The sequence below is a fragment of the Rana temporaria genome, unplaced genomic scaffold (assembly GCF_905171775.1).
Source record: "Rana temporaria unplaced genomic scaffold, aRanTem1.1, whole genome shotgun sequence".
Classification (NCBI taxonomy): domain Eukaryota; kingdom Metazoa; phylum Chordata; class Amphibia; order Anura; family Ranidae; genus Rana; species Rana temporaria.
Genome location: NW_024404627.1, coordinates 1 through 17,500, shown reverse-complemented (window position 1 = coordinate 17,500; position 17,500 = coordinate 1). Strand labels below are relative to the sequence as shown.

General features: G+C 45.2%; 1 protein-coding gene across 1 annotated transcript in view; it reads right to left on the bottom strand.

The window, feature by feature from the left end:
- DENND5A (DENN domain containing 5A) overlaps positions 1-14,384 on the bottom strand; it is a gene marked incomplete at its 5' end in the record, with an annotated part of 38,368 nt that extends 23,984 nt beyond the window's left edge. The window contains 6 exon segments of the mRNA XM_040334782.1: positions 332-566; positions 1,692-1,907; positions 3,763-4,080; positions 9,766-9,953; positions 11,681-12,338; positions 14,275-14,384. Of these exon segments, the coding sequence (XP_040190716.1) occupies positions 332-566; positions 1,692-1,907; positions 3,763-4,080; positions 9,766-9,953; positions 11,681-12,338; positions 14,275-14,384 (1,725 nt within the window).
- Positions 14,385-17,500: the final 3,116 nt, after the last annotated feature.

Genomic DNA, 17,500 nt, shown 5'->3' with positions numbered 1-17,500 from the left:
AAGGGAAGGAAGGAGAAAGGAAGGAGAAAGGAAGGAGAAAGGAAGGAAGGAAGGAGAAAGAAGAAAGAAAGAAGATAGAGATCCATCTATCAATCAAAACAATACAAAATGCAAACTGGCAAACAATGAGTGGCAGAAAAGGTCCGGTCTTCAAGTGGTTAGAAGAAGCCAGCAATGGCGGCTCCCGATCCGGAAATAAGGATCGTTATCCTGGTGGGATATCTTTGTGAATGGAGCCTCTTCTCATTGAAGGGAGTCCAACTCTCACCAGTATAGAACATCTTTGTCCCCCAAACACCCCCCCCCCATCCCCCGCAGTTGTGTGCCGTACCTCCTTCCTCGATGGTGGTGCATTTCTGGTACATGGAGGTGCGCAGAGTCGGAGTCCGGACGTTCAGCTGCCGGATCTTGTCCACTCGGCAGTCAAAGACTCGTAAGACGGGATCTTTGTCGTCCTCGTCGTGACACATGATCTTGTTGTCGATGAAAGAGGCGAACATCTGCGTCTCCAGGAACCGCGAGAGGAACGGAAGGTACGGCTCCGGCTGGTCGGAGAGGAAAGACGCCTGGAGAGGGGGGGGGGGGGTGATATTGTGTCATGGGAAAGCCAATTGCCCAAAGAGCCAATACAACAGCTTAAAGAGGACCTGTCATTGTAGCTGCCAAGTATTTGTTACCTCTTGGAAGGGAGTAACCGCTCCAGGTGGGTGTGTTTGGAAAATCTGCAACGGTTCAGGAAATCAAGGGTGCTGGCATTGCAAGACGCAATTGATAGAAGGAAAACCGGGATGGACAGCCGCACTCCAAAAAAAAAAAAAACATAAGGTTGTCTTTAATGTAAAAAAATGGATAAAAAAAAATGCACTATAAAACAAGCAAAACAGGGAAAACAGCCTACGCGTTTCACACTCTGAATAAGTGCTTAATCATGATTAAGCACTTATTCAGAGTGTGAAACGCGTAGGTTGTTTTCCCTGTGTTCTGCTTGTTTTGTAGTGCATTTTTTATCCATTTTTTACATTAAAGACAACCTTATGTTTTTTTTGGAGTGCGGCTGTCCATCCCGGTTTTCCTTCTATCAATTTATTTGTTACCTGTTGTTTCAGAGATCACAGTACCCAACCCCGGCAACCTGCATTTCTCTCCAGAAGGACAGCACACAGTTTATGTTCAGGCATCATGCGGGTTTCACCACCTACTTCTAGGACTGGGATGACATTTAGAGAGGACACAAATCATGTAAATCCCGATGCCTCTGCAGTTTTTGGCTGACAAATGTCTGACATGGATCAGCCCCAAAGTTATAATTTACAGTCTTATCACTGGGGGGGAGGGGAGACTGAGGAAATGCCCCTCCTCCTTCTACAAAGTTACAATGTACCGGTTGATCACTGGGGGAGGAGAGACTGAGGAAATGCCCCCTCCTCCTACAAAGTTACAAAATACAGTCTGATCACTGCCCCCCAGGGCAAATGCTTCCTCCTGCCTGCAGCAAACTGATGACATCATCTCTGCCTAGGCAAATTCACCAACTACAGTCCATGGTTGACTTATTTAAGTTGGAGCGTTTCTGATCCGGTTGCCGTGTATTGTGACAGGTAAGGGATTTATTAGGGTAGACTTGGGAAGTTACTGACAGGTCCACTTTTATGTTCCAATGGTATCGCACTTCCCTCCACCTCCGCTCTCACCTTATCAAAGTTCTGCATCTGCTCGCGGTTGTTGAACCAGGACTCCTTGTCTTGGCTGGGCTGGATGACGAAAACATCGTAGTCCGCGAACATCTGCGTGAAGCGGTTGGCGAACACCTCCCGGGTGTGGATGTTGAGTTGGTGAACTCGGAGCTCTTCCTCGTCACACTGGAATTTCGAGTCCTTCTTGCTGGGGGATTCTATCTGGACCTCCACCTGCAGCCCAGGAGAGAAGGTCATCAGACCAGATCAATACATGAAATGCTTCCGTCCGTAGATTGTATGGAGAGTAAGAAGGTTCCACCATCAATGGGGGGGGGGGGAGGAATCAAGGAGCTCAGAGATTACAGGAAGATCTTCATTTTCAGGCTGTGAGTACACAACCAGACCGAGATCAGAGGATCCCGCCACTGAGAGAGGAAATGTTCATCACCAACTCAGACTTCTCAGTGAAAGTGTTCCTCGTTTAATGTGCAATACTTACAGGCTTATTATAGGGGGGAGGGGGGGGGGATGTATGGAGGATAAAGGGGTCAGGAAGAAGGCGAAAAAAAGAAGAGGAAGAAGCAAAAAAGAAGGAAAAAAGAAGGAAGAAGGAAAAAAGAAGGAAGAAGCAAAAAAGAAGGAAGAAGCAAAAAAGAAGGAAGAAGGAAGAAGAAGAAGGAAGAAGAAGGAAGAAGAAGAAGGAGGAAAAAGGAAAAAGGAAGAAGAAGAAGAAGAAAAAGAAAAAGAAAAAGAAAAAGAAAAAGAAAAAGAAAAAAAAAAAAAAAAAGAAAAAGAAGAAAAGAAAAAAGAAGGAAGAAAAAGAAAAAAAAAAAAAGAAGGAAAAAGAAAAAAGAAGGAAGAAAAAAAAAGAAGGGAAGGAAGAAGAAAAAAGAAGGAAGAAAGAAAAAAGAAGAAGGAAGAAAGAAAAAAGAAGAAGGAAGAAAGAAAAAAGAAGGAAGGATTGAGGAGGGAGGGAGAAGGAAGGAGGAGGAAGAGGAAAAAAGGAAAAAAAGAAGAAAAAAAGAAGGAAAAAGCAAGACGAAAAAAAAGAAGCAAGACGAAAAAAGAAGGAAGGAAGAAGGAAGGAGGGAGGAGGGAGAAGGAAAGAGGAGGAAGAGGGAAAAAAGAAGGAAGGAGGAAGAGGAAGAGAAAAAAAGAAGCAAGGCGAAAAAAGGAAGCAAGGCGAAAAAAGGAAGCAAGGCGAAAAAAGAAGAAAAAAGAAGGAAGAAGAAAGAAGAAAGAAGGAAGGAGGGAGGAGGAAGAGGAAAAAAGAAGGAAGAAGGGAAGGAAGGAAGAAAAGGAAGGAAGGAAGGAAGGAAGGAAGGAAGGAAGGAAGTTAATGTCAGTTACTCCCCTTAGTTTTTGAGTTACTCAGTAAAAAGGTGATGCTGTGATCTCGGGGGGTCCTGGCCCAGCTCACTGTGATGGGTAAAATTAAAGTCTTTCTTGCCATTAAAAGGGGAACTAAACTCCCCAATATACTCACCTCCACCTTCCAGCGGGGGAAGTGGTTACATCCTTCAGGATCGGCACTGCATCCCAGCATAGCCAGAGTGCGTTAGGAATGTACGCTGAGCTGCGCATGCCCAGCTTAGTGTACATTCATCAGAAAACTGTGTAATATTGGAGAAGAGACATAGCAGGTCTGATCAGTTTTCTGAAAGTTTGGTTTAGTTCCAATTGGAACAAAAAAATTGTGCTCCAGAGGCCTATAAAGCCCGGGCCACGTGGTTGGTGGCTATCGGGAACATTGCAGAGGTTTCACATTACTAAAGAGAGCCCATGAGCAAACCACATCGAAACAAATCTTTGAAGAATTATCATCATCACCAATTAAGGTGGTTTCAATATAAAAAATGCCTTTTCTGAAAAACATGGGAGAATGTCACTGAGGACTTCTCCTGCATGTCGAGGTGAACCTCCAACTTCACAGATCTGCCTACGTGGTCTGGATAGCGACTGGAGGTCCAAGGGTGATAACAGCCAGGCAACCCACATTTTTAGCTCACATTAGGTGGATCTCACGGACCCCAATTATCTTTTCACATGCACAATACTCGGAGAACTAAGGCAAGAGGCTCCCGACCTTCTCTAAACTGACTCCAGTCCTCTTCACCAAGGCCTGAATCCGGGCCAAGGTCTCGTTCTCCTTCAGAAGATCGTAAGAGTTGAGTGGCGATCGGGCCAGGTTGCCGTTCTTCTTGTCAGATGCCAGATCTGCAGCTTTGAGGCTCTTCAGTTTGGAGACGCTCTCGCTGCAGTGGAGATTCCCCTCTGGCGGGATGCCGAAGGACATCAGGACCTCGCACACCTCCTGGATGAATTCCAGTTTGTTGGGGAATTGCGGGAGATCCTCAGGAAGCTCAATGAAATGGTTATCAATGTCCACAAAACAAAGATTGGCCTGGAAGAGAAAAGGAGAAAAAAGCTTAAAGGAGTTGTAAAGAGAAAAAAAATTCACCTTAATGCAATCTAGGCATTAAGGTGAAAAAACATCTGATGATGCCCCCCCCCACTCCCCCGAGCCCCCGTTTTACTTACCTGACCCGTCGAAAGTCCCGCGCTCGGTCCCAAGATCCTCTTCGCCGCTCAGCCTGGCCGCTGATTGGCTAGAGCGGATGGATTGAGAGCAGCGCAGCCATTGGCTGGCGCTGCTGTCAATCACATCCAGTGATGCGGCGCGCCGAGGGGCCGGGCCCGAGTGATACAGTGAGCGGCTATGGCGAGAGCGCGCCCTCAAGGACTCATCACCATGCGAGCTCTCTCGTATGACTGTGGCGAGTTCTTGCGGGGAGGACCAGAGACAGCCGCCGAGGGACCCCAGAAGACGTGGATCGGGGGCCACTCTGTGCAAAACGAACTGCACAGTGTAGGCAAGTATAACAGTAGGGTGTTTTTTTTTTCCAGCTGCCCTTGAACTCTCCTCTATGTTATCTTATCTGTACATGTACACATGATCCCCGATCTCTCCTCTCTGTGATCTTATCTGTACATGTACACAAGATCACATGGAGGAGAGATCAGGGATCCTGTGTACATGTACAGATAAGATCCCCGATCTCTCCTCTATGTTATCTTATCAGTCCATGTACACTGTCAGTATTTTATAGTCCTTTCTAGGCAGTTGAGTTTAGAAGCATTTTTTGGAGAGAGAAAAAAAAGAAGAAAAATAGAAAAAAAAAAAAAAAAAAAAAAGGAGGAAGAGAGAATAAAGGAAGAGAGGGAGGAGAAGGAGAATAAGTAAGAGAAGGAAGAACATGAAGAGAAGGGAGAATAGGAAGATGGTAAGAAGTAGTGGAATGAGGATGATAAAAAGAACAAAAAGGAGAAGGAGGAGAAGAAGGAGGAGTAGGAGGAGAAGGAGGAGGAGAAGAAGGAAGAAAGAAGGAAGAAAGAAGAAGAAAGAAAGAAGAAGAGTAAAATGAGGAGCATAAAGGAGGAGAAGGAGAATAAAAAAAAAGGAGGAGGATAAGATGAGAAGAATACAAGGGAAGGAAGATAAGTAGAATAAAGGAAGGCGGGGGATGAGAAGTATACGGAGGGTAGGAAGGAGAAGGAGAAGAAAAAGGATAACGAGAAGGAGAATGAAAATGAGGAGGAGGAAAATAAAAAGGGGAGAACAAAGGCTAATAAGCAGGTGGAGACGGAGCAGAAAAGAGAAGAAAGAAAATAAAAATAAAAAAAAGGAGAACAAAAAAGTTAATAAAGCAGGAGGAGAAGGGGCATAAGGAAGAATGAGAAGAAGGATAAGAGAAGAAAAAAAAGGGAATGAAGATGAGGAGAATAAAGGTAGGAGGAGGATAAGAAGGATACGGAGGGTAGGAGGAGGAAAGAAGGATACGGAGGGTAGGAAGGAGGATAAGAAGGATACGGAGGGTAGGAGGAGGATAAGAAGGATACGGAGGGTAGGAGGAGGAAAGAAGGATACGGAGGGTAGGAAGGAGGATAAGAAGGATACGGAGGGTAGGAGGAGGATAAGAAGGATACGGAGGGTAGGAGGAGGAAAGAAGGATACGGAGGGTAGGAAGGAGGATAAGAAGGATACGGAGGGTAGGAGGAGGATAAGAAGGATACGGAGGGTAGGAAGGAGGATAAGAAGGATACGGAGGGTAGGAAGGATGATAAGAAGGATACGGAGGGTAGGAGGAGGATAAGAAGGATACGGAGGGTAGGAGGAGGATAAGAAGGATACGGAGGGTAGGAAGGAGAAGGAAAAGGGATAAGGGAGAATAAGGAGAACATTTCCACCCACCATACAACCAGTGCAATACAGAGAACAGTTCATGACTGAGCTAAAAGATAAAAAGACTGAATGAACCGCAATAGTTTTGCACTTGTCAGACCAACATATAAAAAAAAGGCTCTGGATGGGATATTTACAGACTAGAGGGGAACGAATAAGAAAAATGTACTGACAGACATTTACATTCTTGCAGCACAGAGGCCAAGCTGACAAGGACAGCTCTCGGTCCCCACAAATGATCGGTAGCCGGACAGGACAGGCCCCAGACCGAGTGGTCAATCACAGTGGTCACATGATCATAAATCATAACCCCCCCCCCCGGCATTCAGATCTTTTTTAAAGGAACACCGGAGTGGGCAGGAAGGGGTTAAATGTTTCATACTGCGCCTGTATCCGAAATCTGACTTGAAGTTGGACATCCCTGAGCCCAGCTTTCCTATGAATGAACCCCTTTAATTGTGTTGTCTGTAGATTGACCTCCAGCCCTCTGGGGGGTTTCTTAGCAGAAAGTCCCAGCATTTCCTCGGCTGTAGTCACCACAAGGGCGCAGATTGTCCCGTAAAAGCCGCTCACGCTGGATGATCAGCGGAGAGCCGTCAGTTCAGAATAATCCGCCAATTGTTCCTGCAACTCAATGATTCCTTGTGTTCCGCGCTCACACACAGCCACCGTTCATCAGGGTATAAAGCGTCCTCTGACGGGCTCTGTCACGGCTCCCTGATATGGGCTGGGATCTGCCATCGTTGACTGAAAGTGACAACGGCCAATCAGAGTAAAGCGATAGAATCTGCAGACAGCAAACCTGTCAGAGCTTAGGTCGGAGGGTGGTGAAGCCATGCCATGAAACCCCCTGCAACCTGGGCTGCTGGTTATGTACAGTGGAACATCGGATTGCGAGTAATTAATGTAGTTAATGTAGTTAATGAGCGTTTCGCAATACAAGCGCTGTATTTTTTTAAAATCGTAACTCGAGTGTTGTCTCGCAAAACGAGCACGATTCAGGCCAAAGTGGTGTGCAGTACCGCTTTTGGCCTGAGGTTGGGGGGGGGGGGCGCCGGAGCCGAGGTGTCCTCTGGTCTTTTCGCCCGTTTCCGAGGTTCTCCGGCGCCACCCCCCGCCTCTAACCACATGCGGTATTGCATACCATTGAAGTCAATGCGGAACAATTTATTTTTGTTTCCATTGACTTCAATGGGGAAACTCGCTTTGATAAGCGAGTACTTTGGATTACGAGCATACTCCTGCAACGGATTATCCTTGTAATACGAGGTTCCACTGTACCTTCATACCTGAAAGATCTGCTCTGTTAGCAAGGTCGCCGGCAGGGCAGGAGCGTGGGCCAGTAAGTATACATGACTGCGGGGTGGGCTTTCTGAACCAGCAACATGACAGGGTCTCTTTAAAGGGAAACTATTTTGTATGTTAATGTGGAACTACATTGCACCTGAGCACCACAAACCAAAAACTCGATTTCGATCATATTTAATATTCAAAATCGGCAATTACCACTCAAGCAATACCCAAAGAGAACAAGAGCTAGCCAACACTGAAGACGGCCCAGGGCACATAGACATAGACATAGACATGACACACGGACAATGCTGCCCCTAGAGGCCAATAATAATATATTAAAAGGACTAACTCTTGACAATATCTTATTGGACAGGAGGCAAGTGGGGGTGGTTACGTGTGGGTGTGAACGAATGTGTAAAAAAGGACACACAGAAGAGACATCGCCCCCTTTTGGCCTTCTTCCATAAGCCTCATGGGCTCTGGCTCTTTTTTACCATCCTGAGCCCAGCTGACGAAACATCTCGAGGAAAGCATTGCGATAAGCATTTTTCTGTTATACTTTACGTTAGTGTTTGATGTTAGTATATTCCTATTTTCTTGGGAAATAAATGAAAGATATTGTTTTACTGAGCAGCGTGTTTACTTTCATAGATAACCTTATCATTGTGCTTATCATAGTCTTAATATACCAGCTAATTATAGGTATGGACAAATTAGTACATATATACCAGGGTTTGACAAATTTGCTTGGAATCTAGGAGCCAGCTAAAAAAGTTAGGAGCCAGAAAACGCACCCCCGTTTCCGACGAGCTTGCGCGCAGAAGCGAACACATACGTGAGCAGCGCCCGCATATGTAAACGGTGTTCAAACCACACAAGTGAGGTATCGCCGCGATTGGTAGAGCGAGAGCAATAATTCTAGCCCTAGACCTTCTCTGTAACTCAAAACATGCAACCTGTAGATTTTTTTTAAAGCGGTGGTTCACCCTGCAGAACAACTTTTTAGCATAAAATTCGGCATAGTAGCGCGAGCTACAGTATGCCTGTCTTAATTTTTTTATCCCCATACTTACTGTGTAATCGTACATAGAAGATTCCGACTGCCCGCGGGGAATGGGCGTTCCTTTCAAGAGGGAGGGTGATTGACGGCCGGCTCTGGCACGTCACGCTCCCCGAAGAAAGCCGGAGTAGGTCTCGGCTCTTCACGGCGCCTGCGCACAGACTATGCGCAGGCGCCGTGAAGAGCCAAGCCTATTTCGGCTATTTCCGGAGAAGCGTGACGTGCCAGAGCCGGCCTTCAATCATCCTCCGTCTGGATTGGAACGCCCATTCCCCGTGGGCAGTCAGAATCTTCTATGTACGATTACACAGTGAGTACGGGGATAAAAAAAATTAAGACAGGCATACTGTAACTCGCGCTACTATACCGAATTTTATGCTAGAAGAAAAAAAAATAATAATAATAATAATAATAATAATAATAATAATAATAATAATAATAATAATAATAATAATAATAATATATATATATATATATATATATATATATATATATATATATATATATATATATATATATATATATATATATATATATATATATATATATATATATTTTTTTTTATAGGGTGAACCCCCGCTTTAAACATCGCCTATGAAGATTTTAAAGGGTAAAAGTTTGTCGGCATTCCACGAGCGGACGCAATTTTGAAGCGTGACACGTTTGGTATGAATTTACTCGGCGTAACATTAGCTTTCATAATATTACAAAAAAATGGGGATATCTTTACTGTTAAAAAAAGTGTAATTTTTTCCCAAAAAAGTGCGCTTGTTAAGACCGCTGCGCAAATACGGCGTGACAGAAAGTATTGCAACGATCGCCATTTTATTCTCTAGGGTGTTAGGATAAAAAATATATATTATGTTTGGGGGTTCCAATTAGAGGGAAGAAGATGGCAGTGAAAATAGTGAAAAATTACATTAGAATTGCTGTTTAACTTGTAATGCTTAACTTGTAATACCAACGGCCACCACCAGATGGCGCCAGCTCACACAAGGAATAGCTGGGGACTTCACAAGCCCACCTTCCAAGCCAAGTCGCCAGGACGCTATTTCTAGTCGCCATGGCGACCGGGATTTGTCGAGCCCTGATATATACAATAAATAGAAGGAATCCGTAACCACCTTTCGGAAGAATAGTTTGTATATTGTAGCATTTACTTCACCATGACATATTATACATTAAGATGGGGGTGGGGGGGGTGAATACCACGGCTGACCACCATCTTGAAATTCTAGTTGCCGGGCATCAAGACTTTGAGTCACCGACCCGCAACAAATATGCGGGGAAAGAAAGTAAAGTCAGGAGACCTTATCTTCATACTTATTATGGGTCGGAGACTCGGCAAACCAGCAAATAACTAAGGCTGCCAGGCAAATAGCATTTACAGAATGAAAATTCACCAAAGGAGGCCGCTATTGGCCCTTCACGAGAGTTTTTCCTTTATCCAGGTGGTGGATTTGGTAAAGATTTCGATGGACAGACTTGCTCACCTCCTGCGGTAGCTCCAGTTTGGACCGGTCATCCAGCCCGTTGGAGTGTAGCCCCATCAGGTAGGGCACCGGTGCATCCAGGAAGTGGAGGAGGGACGCTGGAAGGATTGGCACATAGACATGCTGCCACTGGAAGGGGAACATCAGACCCGTGATGGTCTCCGCCACCGTCATCAGCCTCTGGTAATCTGCAAAATCAAGAAGGTTTTATTGAGGCGCAGCGACACTGCCGGGAGGGCGGGGGGATTTAAGGCGAAAAAAAAACTCTGCCAAAAGAGGCTGTTCAGAGTAAACCCAAAGACTTCGTCCGTAAAAGGGCGCACTACAGCGCACGTCCTCGAAGGGGCGTACTCCAGCGCACATCCGCGAAGGGCGCCGTTTACAGGCATTCCTGTGCATCCCCATGTAGGCAGTCCTATTGATTTCCACTGGGACGCAGCACCACCCCCTTCCCACCTCCGCGACGCGGTCCCTTGGTTCCACCCCCTTCCCACCTCCGCGACGCGGTCCCTTGGTTCCACCCCCTTCCCACCTCCGCGACGCGGTCCCTTGGTTCCACCCCCTTCCCACCTCCGGGACGCTGTCCCTTGATTCACCCCCTTCCCACCTCCGGGACGCTGTCCCTTGGTTAAAACCCCTTCCCACCTCCGGGACGCTGTCCCTTGGTTCCACCCCCTTCCCACCTCCGGGACGCTGTCCCTTGGTTCCACCCCCTTCCCACCTCCGCGACGCTGTCCCTTGGTTCCACCCCCTTCCCACCTCCGCGACGCTGTCCCTTGGTTCCACCCCCTTCCCACCTCCGGGACGCTGTCCCTTGGTTCCATCCCCTTCCCACCTCCGGGACGCTGTCCCTTGGTCCCACCCCCTTCCCACCTCCGGGACGCTGTCCCTTGGATCCACCACCCCATTCCCACCTCCGGGACGCTGTCCCTTGGTTCCACCCCCTTCCCACCTCCGAGCCCTGTCCCTTGGTTCCACCCCCTTCCCACCTCCGAGCCCTGTCCCTTGGTTCCACCCCTTTCCCACCTTCGGGACGCTGTCCCTTGGTTCCACCCCCAGGACGCTGTCCCTTGGTTCCACCCCCTTCCCACCTCCGAGCGCTGTCCCTTGGTTCCACCCCCTTCCCACCTCCGAGCGCTGTCCCTTGGTTCCACCCCTTTCCCACCTCCGAGCGATGTCCCTTGGTTCCACCCCCTTCCCACCTCCGAGCGATGTCCCTTGGTTCCACCCCCTTCCCACCTCCGAGCGCTGTACTTTGGTTCCACCCCCTTCCCACCTTCGAGCGCCGTCCATCCGGTACAAAGCCACACCCCTGCTGAAATCCCCTCTCCTGGCACAAATGTTTGCCCCTCCCCCAGCTCAAATCCTCTCTTGCCATATGCCCTCAGCATAAACCCCCCCACCCCCCCCCCAAAAAAAGCTCCCCCCCCCAACACAAGTCCTCTACCACTCAAATTTCCCCTCCGAGCACAAAACCTCTCCCATATTCCAAATCCCCTTGCCCTAGCACAAATCCCCCCAATCGTCCCTACTAGCATAATCCCCCCCCCCCCCCCCCCTCCAAATTTTGCTTTTCGATCTTAGAACAAATCCCCTCCTCAGAACCATATTGCCTTTTCAAGCACAAACCCCCCCCCCCCAAAATCACTCCCTCCTAGCACAAATCCTCTTCACCCACCCCCCCTTCCAACACAAATCCCCCCAAATTACCGCTCCTAGCACACCTACCCCAAATTTCCCCTCCTAGAACAATCCTTACCCCCTACCACCCTCCCCCGTCCAACACAAATCCCCCCTCCCCCACGATACCACAGTGCCCAGGGCAGCCGCCCCTCCTGCCCCCCCCCCTCCCTTATCCCAGTCCTCGGGGGGGAGGGGGGGAAATCACATACTTTTGGCCATAGAGATGACTTACGCTGTGAGTAGAGGAGGATCTGGAACTCCAGCAACGCGCAGGTGAAGAGCTGCACAACATTCTCTACTCCCAGCAACTCAAACACCTCGTTCACCGGAAAGTCAAAGAGTGGCAGTTCATTGGTGCTCGGCCTCTGACATATAATTGGCCTGTAGACCCCCGAAAACTTTAAGGACCTGCCCGCAGGAGGAAGAGGCACCTCGTAGAGGAGGTTATAGATATAGCTCTCCAGCGGCAGCGGCGGGGGCTGCGGAGAGACGATGGCCTGGTGCAGCTGCTCCAGGACCTTCTTGCAGGCCGTCATGAAGGACATGGGGGTGATGAGGCAGATGCACTTGGAGACGTACAAAGTGTCCCGAGAAATGTCGTAGGAATTGAACCTCTGCAGCTTGGAGACGGAGGCGTCGTGGCAATCCCCCGCGGTGCAGTTCGTGGTGCCGTTGGTGGCGGAGGTGTGGATGATGTCGTACTCGGCGTTGTGCATGTGGTACAGGGTCTGCATGGCGCTGCATATCTGCTTGCTGGTGACTTCCTCGAAGAAGGTGAGGGAGAACCCGAACGTCCGCGACCCATCTTCGCGCGTGATGATAAAAGCGTGGAATTGGGGGTCGCGGCAGTCAGCCTGAGTCTTGAAGGCGAGTCCCTTTGGCATACATAGCTGTGGAAAGAGGAAACAGGCAATGAAGGGTTGTGATCCACATACCTGGTGATAAGTGGGCACTGTGTGGGCGGTTCTGGGAGGTTTAGGTCCGGCCCTTCAAAGCAGCATCGCAATTTAACCACTTCCCTGCCGCAGGATGTCATATGACGTCCATCGGGAATCCTCCGGCTCACGACGATAGAGATTTCCGGTGACCAAATGGTCACCAGTCATCTCTATGACCGTCGAAAGGGCCCGTGCGCGATGTTATGACGTCACGTCTGGGTTCCCGGAAGTAAACAAAGCCGCGATCACGGCTGTCCGCATGAGATCAGTGAATTTTTTCCCCTTGATCTCATGCTTTCCAGCCTGGAGGAGAGATGTGGAATCTTATTGACCATCTCTCCATAAAGAGGACCTGTCAACAACAATTCCTATTACAACGGATGTAATAGAAATAAAAGTGATAAATAAAATGTAAAAAAATAAAAAATAAATAAAAAAATAGAAAATAAAAATACGCCCCTGTCCCCAGTAGCTCGCGCTCAGAAGTGAACACGCATGCAAGTCCCGCCCACATATGTAAACGCCGTTTAAACCACACACGTGAGGTATCGCCACGTGCGTTAGAGCGCGACCAACAATTCTAGCCCTAGAACTCCTCTACAACTCTAAACTGGTAACCTTTAAAAAATAATTTAAAGCGTCCCCTATGGAGATTTTTAAGTACTGAAATTTGGCGCCATTCCATAAGTGTACGCAATTTTTAAAGCGTGACATGTTGGTTGTCTATTTACTCGGCGTAACATCATCTTTCACATTATACAAAAAATTTTTTTTACCATTTTGTTATTTTTTAATTCATGAAAGGGGTTTTTAAAGAAAAAAAAAAAAAGGCGTTTGAAAAATTATTGCACAAATATCGTGCGAGATAAAAAGTTGCAATGACCGCCATTTTATTCCCTCGGGTGTCTGCTAAAAAAAAAAAAAAAAAAAATCAGCTTTTTTTTTTATTATTTTTTTTTTTTTAAAAGACTCGATTAACGGATTCAAATCGTGTTTTTTTTTTTGTTTTTTTTTTTTATCGACACCGCACTGGTCCTGGGAAGCTGCGGGCAGGAGTTTTTAGGCGAGGCCATGGCTTCTCAGGACCGGCGTGGTGTCAGCGCCTGGAAAAAAAATAAAAATAAATAAAAAATAAAAAATTGAACAAATCTATTTTTTTTTTTTAAATATGAATCGATTTGACCCACCAACTCGATTTTAAAATCAAAATCGATTTTTTTTTTTTCCCAGCCCTAGTATGTAGTACATCCTGCTTTTCTGCACTGCAGTCACTCCCCCCCCCCCCCCCCCCTTCCCACTGGTCTGCATAGAACGACTATCGAAGCTGCTACAGTCATAAAAACAGACCATCTGACACAGCGTTTATAAACATTGTTGAGACGGCAGCTAGAGAGAGATACAAAGCATCATTGTTTATAAACATTGTATCTCCATCTCCTGCCTGATCATTGTTTATAAACAGACAATGTTACTTTGTATCTCTCATCTCCCATCTGAACAATAATTATAAACTTTAGTACTTTATATCTCTCTATCTCCTGCCTGATCAAAGTACTGAAGTTTATAAACATTGTTCAGATGGCAGAAGAGAGATCAAGAGAGATACAAAGTAACATTGTTTATAAACATTGATCAGACGGGAGAGAGAGAGATACAAAGTAACATTGTTTATAAACATTGATCAGAGAGGAGATAGAGAGATACAAAGTAACATCGGGAAGTCTCGTCCTTTGTGCCGTTTTGGTGTTTAAAAAGGTAATAAAACTTCAGCTTTAAGTTATTGCCCAATAAGCAGGCCAATAGAAATATAAAATTTCTCCATAGGGGGGGGGGGGGTTACAGGGGGTAGGAGACGCCGATAATCCAATGAAAACACACCACCACTTACCATACCCACTGCGTCTTGGTCAAACGCGTTCCACTCGACATTTTCTGGATATCGAGACAGAACTTTGGACTTAAAGGTGCGTCTGAGCGGAGTCTGCTCGAAATTCTCTCCTTCAAGAGAAAAATACAATGGGTTTAATGTACGTCTGAGGTTCAGGGGGAGGAACACAGCGGAACACAGCGGGGGGAGGAACACAGCGGAACACAGCGGGGGGAGGAACACAGCGGAACACAGCGGGGGGCGGAACACAGCGGGGGGAGGAACACAGCGGGGGGAGGAACACAGCGGAACACAGCGGGGGGAGGAACACAGCGAGGGGGGCAGGAACACAGCGAGGGGGGCAGGAACACAGCGAGGGGGGCAGGAACACAGCGAGGGGGGCAGGAACACAGCGAGGGGGGCAGGAACACAGCGAGGGGGGCAGGAACACAGCGAGGGGGGCAGGAACACAGCGAGGGGGGCAGGAACACAGCGAGGGGGGCAGGAACACAGCGAGCCGGTTAGTCAGCAAAAAAGGTAACAAAGAATGCAATTATTAACATTTCATCTCCGCTCATTAGAGGACAGACAGGAAGGATCACATGACACAAACATTCGATGTTCAAAAAGTGATCAAAAACCAGCAGCACAATGTGATGAAAATGTGATTTCTCCCATAAACCAGAGGCTGCAAAACACAGCGCAAGAAAAAACTAAAAAAAGTTTGGAGGCGGTTCACACCATCGCATTAGAAAACAAAAGACTTGACTCGCAAAATTGAGACGAAAAAGAACCAAAGGCTGCTTTCACACTGAAGGCGCCGGTGGTTAGCGGTAAAGCGCAGCTCGTTTTAGTAGTGCTTTTGCACCGCTCTTTGGCCGCTAGCGGAGCGCTCTTTATCCCCAAAGGGGTTAAAAGTGCCCCGTGTTGCGGCGCTTCCAAATTGCCTTTCACTTGTTTTTGAAGCACCACCCCCCGGGCGTTTTCCCGAGCACTAAATATGGCGCCACCAAACCGCCTCAAAGATGCTGCTTGTAGGACTTTTCCCCCCCAACGTCCCGCAAATGCACCCCCCCCCAGTGTGAAAAGTTACATTGAAGTGAATGGGAGGCGGTTTTCAGGTGCCATGTCTAGTGCTAAAATGCCTGAAAAATGCCTCAGTGTGAAAGGGGTAAAGAAATTGAAAAGAAGAACAGGCATGTAACACGCATGCAAAACACATAATATTAATAATAATAATAATGTATTAAGAATATTAATGTTATTAATGGCAATAATAATAATATTATTATTAACAGTAATAATATTATATAATAATTATTATTAAATAGTAATTAAATAATATTCATAATAGTTATACTAATAGTATTAATAATAAATAAATAATAGTTATTATCAACATTACTATCATTATTACTAATATTACTAATGGTACTGCTGTTGTTATTACTATTAGTAATAATATTAGTAACATTGTTAATAAGATTATTATTATTAATAATAATGGTAATATTAATGATGGTAATGATATAAATAGTAATATTAACACCAATAATATTATTGTTAATATTCATAATAGTAATATTAATAATGAGTTATATTAATAATAGTAATGTTATCAACATTACTATCATTATTAATATTATTACCAATATTATTACTATTATTAATGTTACTGTTATTATTACCATTATTACTAATAACATTAATAACAATATTATTAATATTCATAATAATAATAATAATAGTAATATTATTAACATTACCATCATTAATATACTATTATTAATGGTACTGTTGTTATTAGTAATATGTTAAGAATATTATTAATAATGGTAATATTAATATTACTATTATTTATATTATTACTATCATTAACACTAATACTATTATTATTATTATTATTATTATTAATTATTATTATTATTGTTAATAATATTCATAATAGTAATATTAATGATGAGTTATATTAATAATAGTAATGTTATTATCATCATAATTACTATCATTATTATTACTAATAGTAATAATAATAACATTAATAATAATAACAATATTATTAATAATATTCATAATAGTAATATTAATAATAAATAATAATGGCAATTCAATTTGTTGCGTTTTCATCACGCCTAGATCCTTGTACATCAAACACAATGGTGTGAACAGACCTCGAAGATTAGCTCAGTGTGAAAAAAAAAAAAAAGCTAAAAAGCAATTTCCTGGCGGCGTTGATGAAATCACATTGTCACAGAGGAGAACATCGAGCCGCTGATTTCTGGAGGAAGAAGAAGAAGATTGCAGCTACAACGAGGACAGGAGACGCACACAGGAAGTGTGAATGAAAAGCAGATTGGTCGCACACTTTGGTCGATCGGAAGTGACAGTGTAGCAATCCTAACCTAAAGCTGACAAAAACAAGGAGATCGCCCGGCAGAACCCCTACAAAGCAGAGACAGTGGTTATCAGCGGAGTGGTTATTTAAAGCTGCTCTTCCCCTGGTGTAGCCTCATTGTGCCGCCCCGTGTACAAAACTGCCGGCAATTTTACTATTCCGACAATGCGTCTGCATTTTTGTTCATGCTTTTTTGGTTACAGAGAGGGGGGGGGGGGTTACAACCTCTGGTGGGTATTTATTGGAATCTTGGCAAAATCCCCCCCCCCCCCAAAATAAATAAATGAAGACATAAAAACCCGGCAGAGGTCTTTACCTTTCTACTGTAAAAAAAAAAATGTTGTTACCATCTGTGACCCCATTAGAGAGATTTGAGGTACTTCCTGCCTCAGTGACCACACAGGAAGGAAAAAACTCAATTGCTACAGAAACCAGACAGTTGTTCTACCCTTTGTATAGTCTTTAAAAAAATAAACAAAAAAAAAATGGCTGCTGTTGCACATTAACACAACATTTACATCTCAGCGTTTTGTAGCTCGAAGCTGTAAAATGCTGGGAGGAGAAAAAAAAATTATTATTCTCTATTGAAAATGGTTCACAAGTCACCTGAAGCTCAAAAAAGTTCTGGAGCTTTATTTGAAGCTCGAATTGGGCAGATTGGTGAGTTTAGGTGTTTTTTTTTTTTAGCATTCTGTCATGTGTTTTTGAGCGTTTTTCTGCGCTATAAAAAAATAAATAAAAAGAAAACGAATAAAAAACCCTATCACTAATATTAACCCCTAACCCTAAACCTTCACCCCAATACTGACCCCTAACCCCAATATTAACCCCTATGCTAACAAAATAAATCAA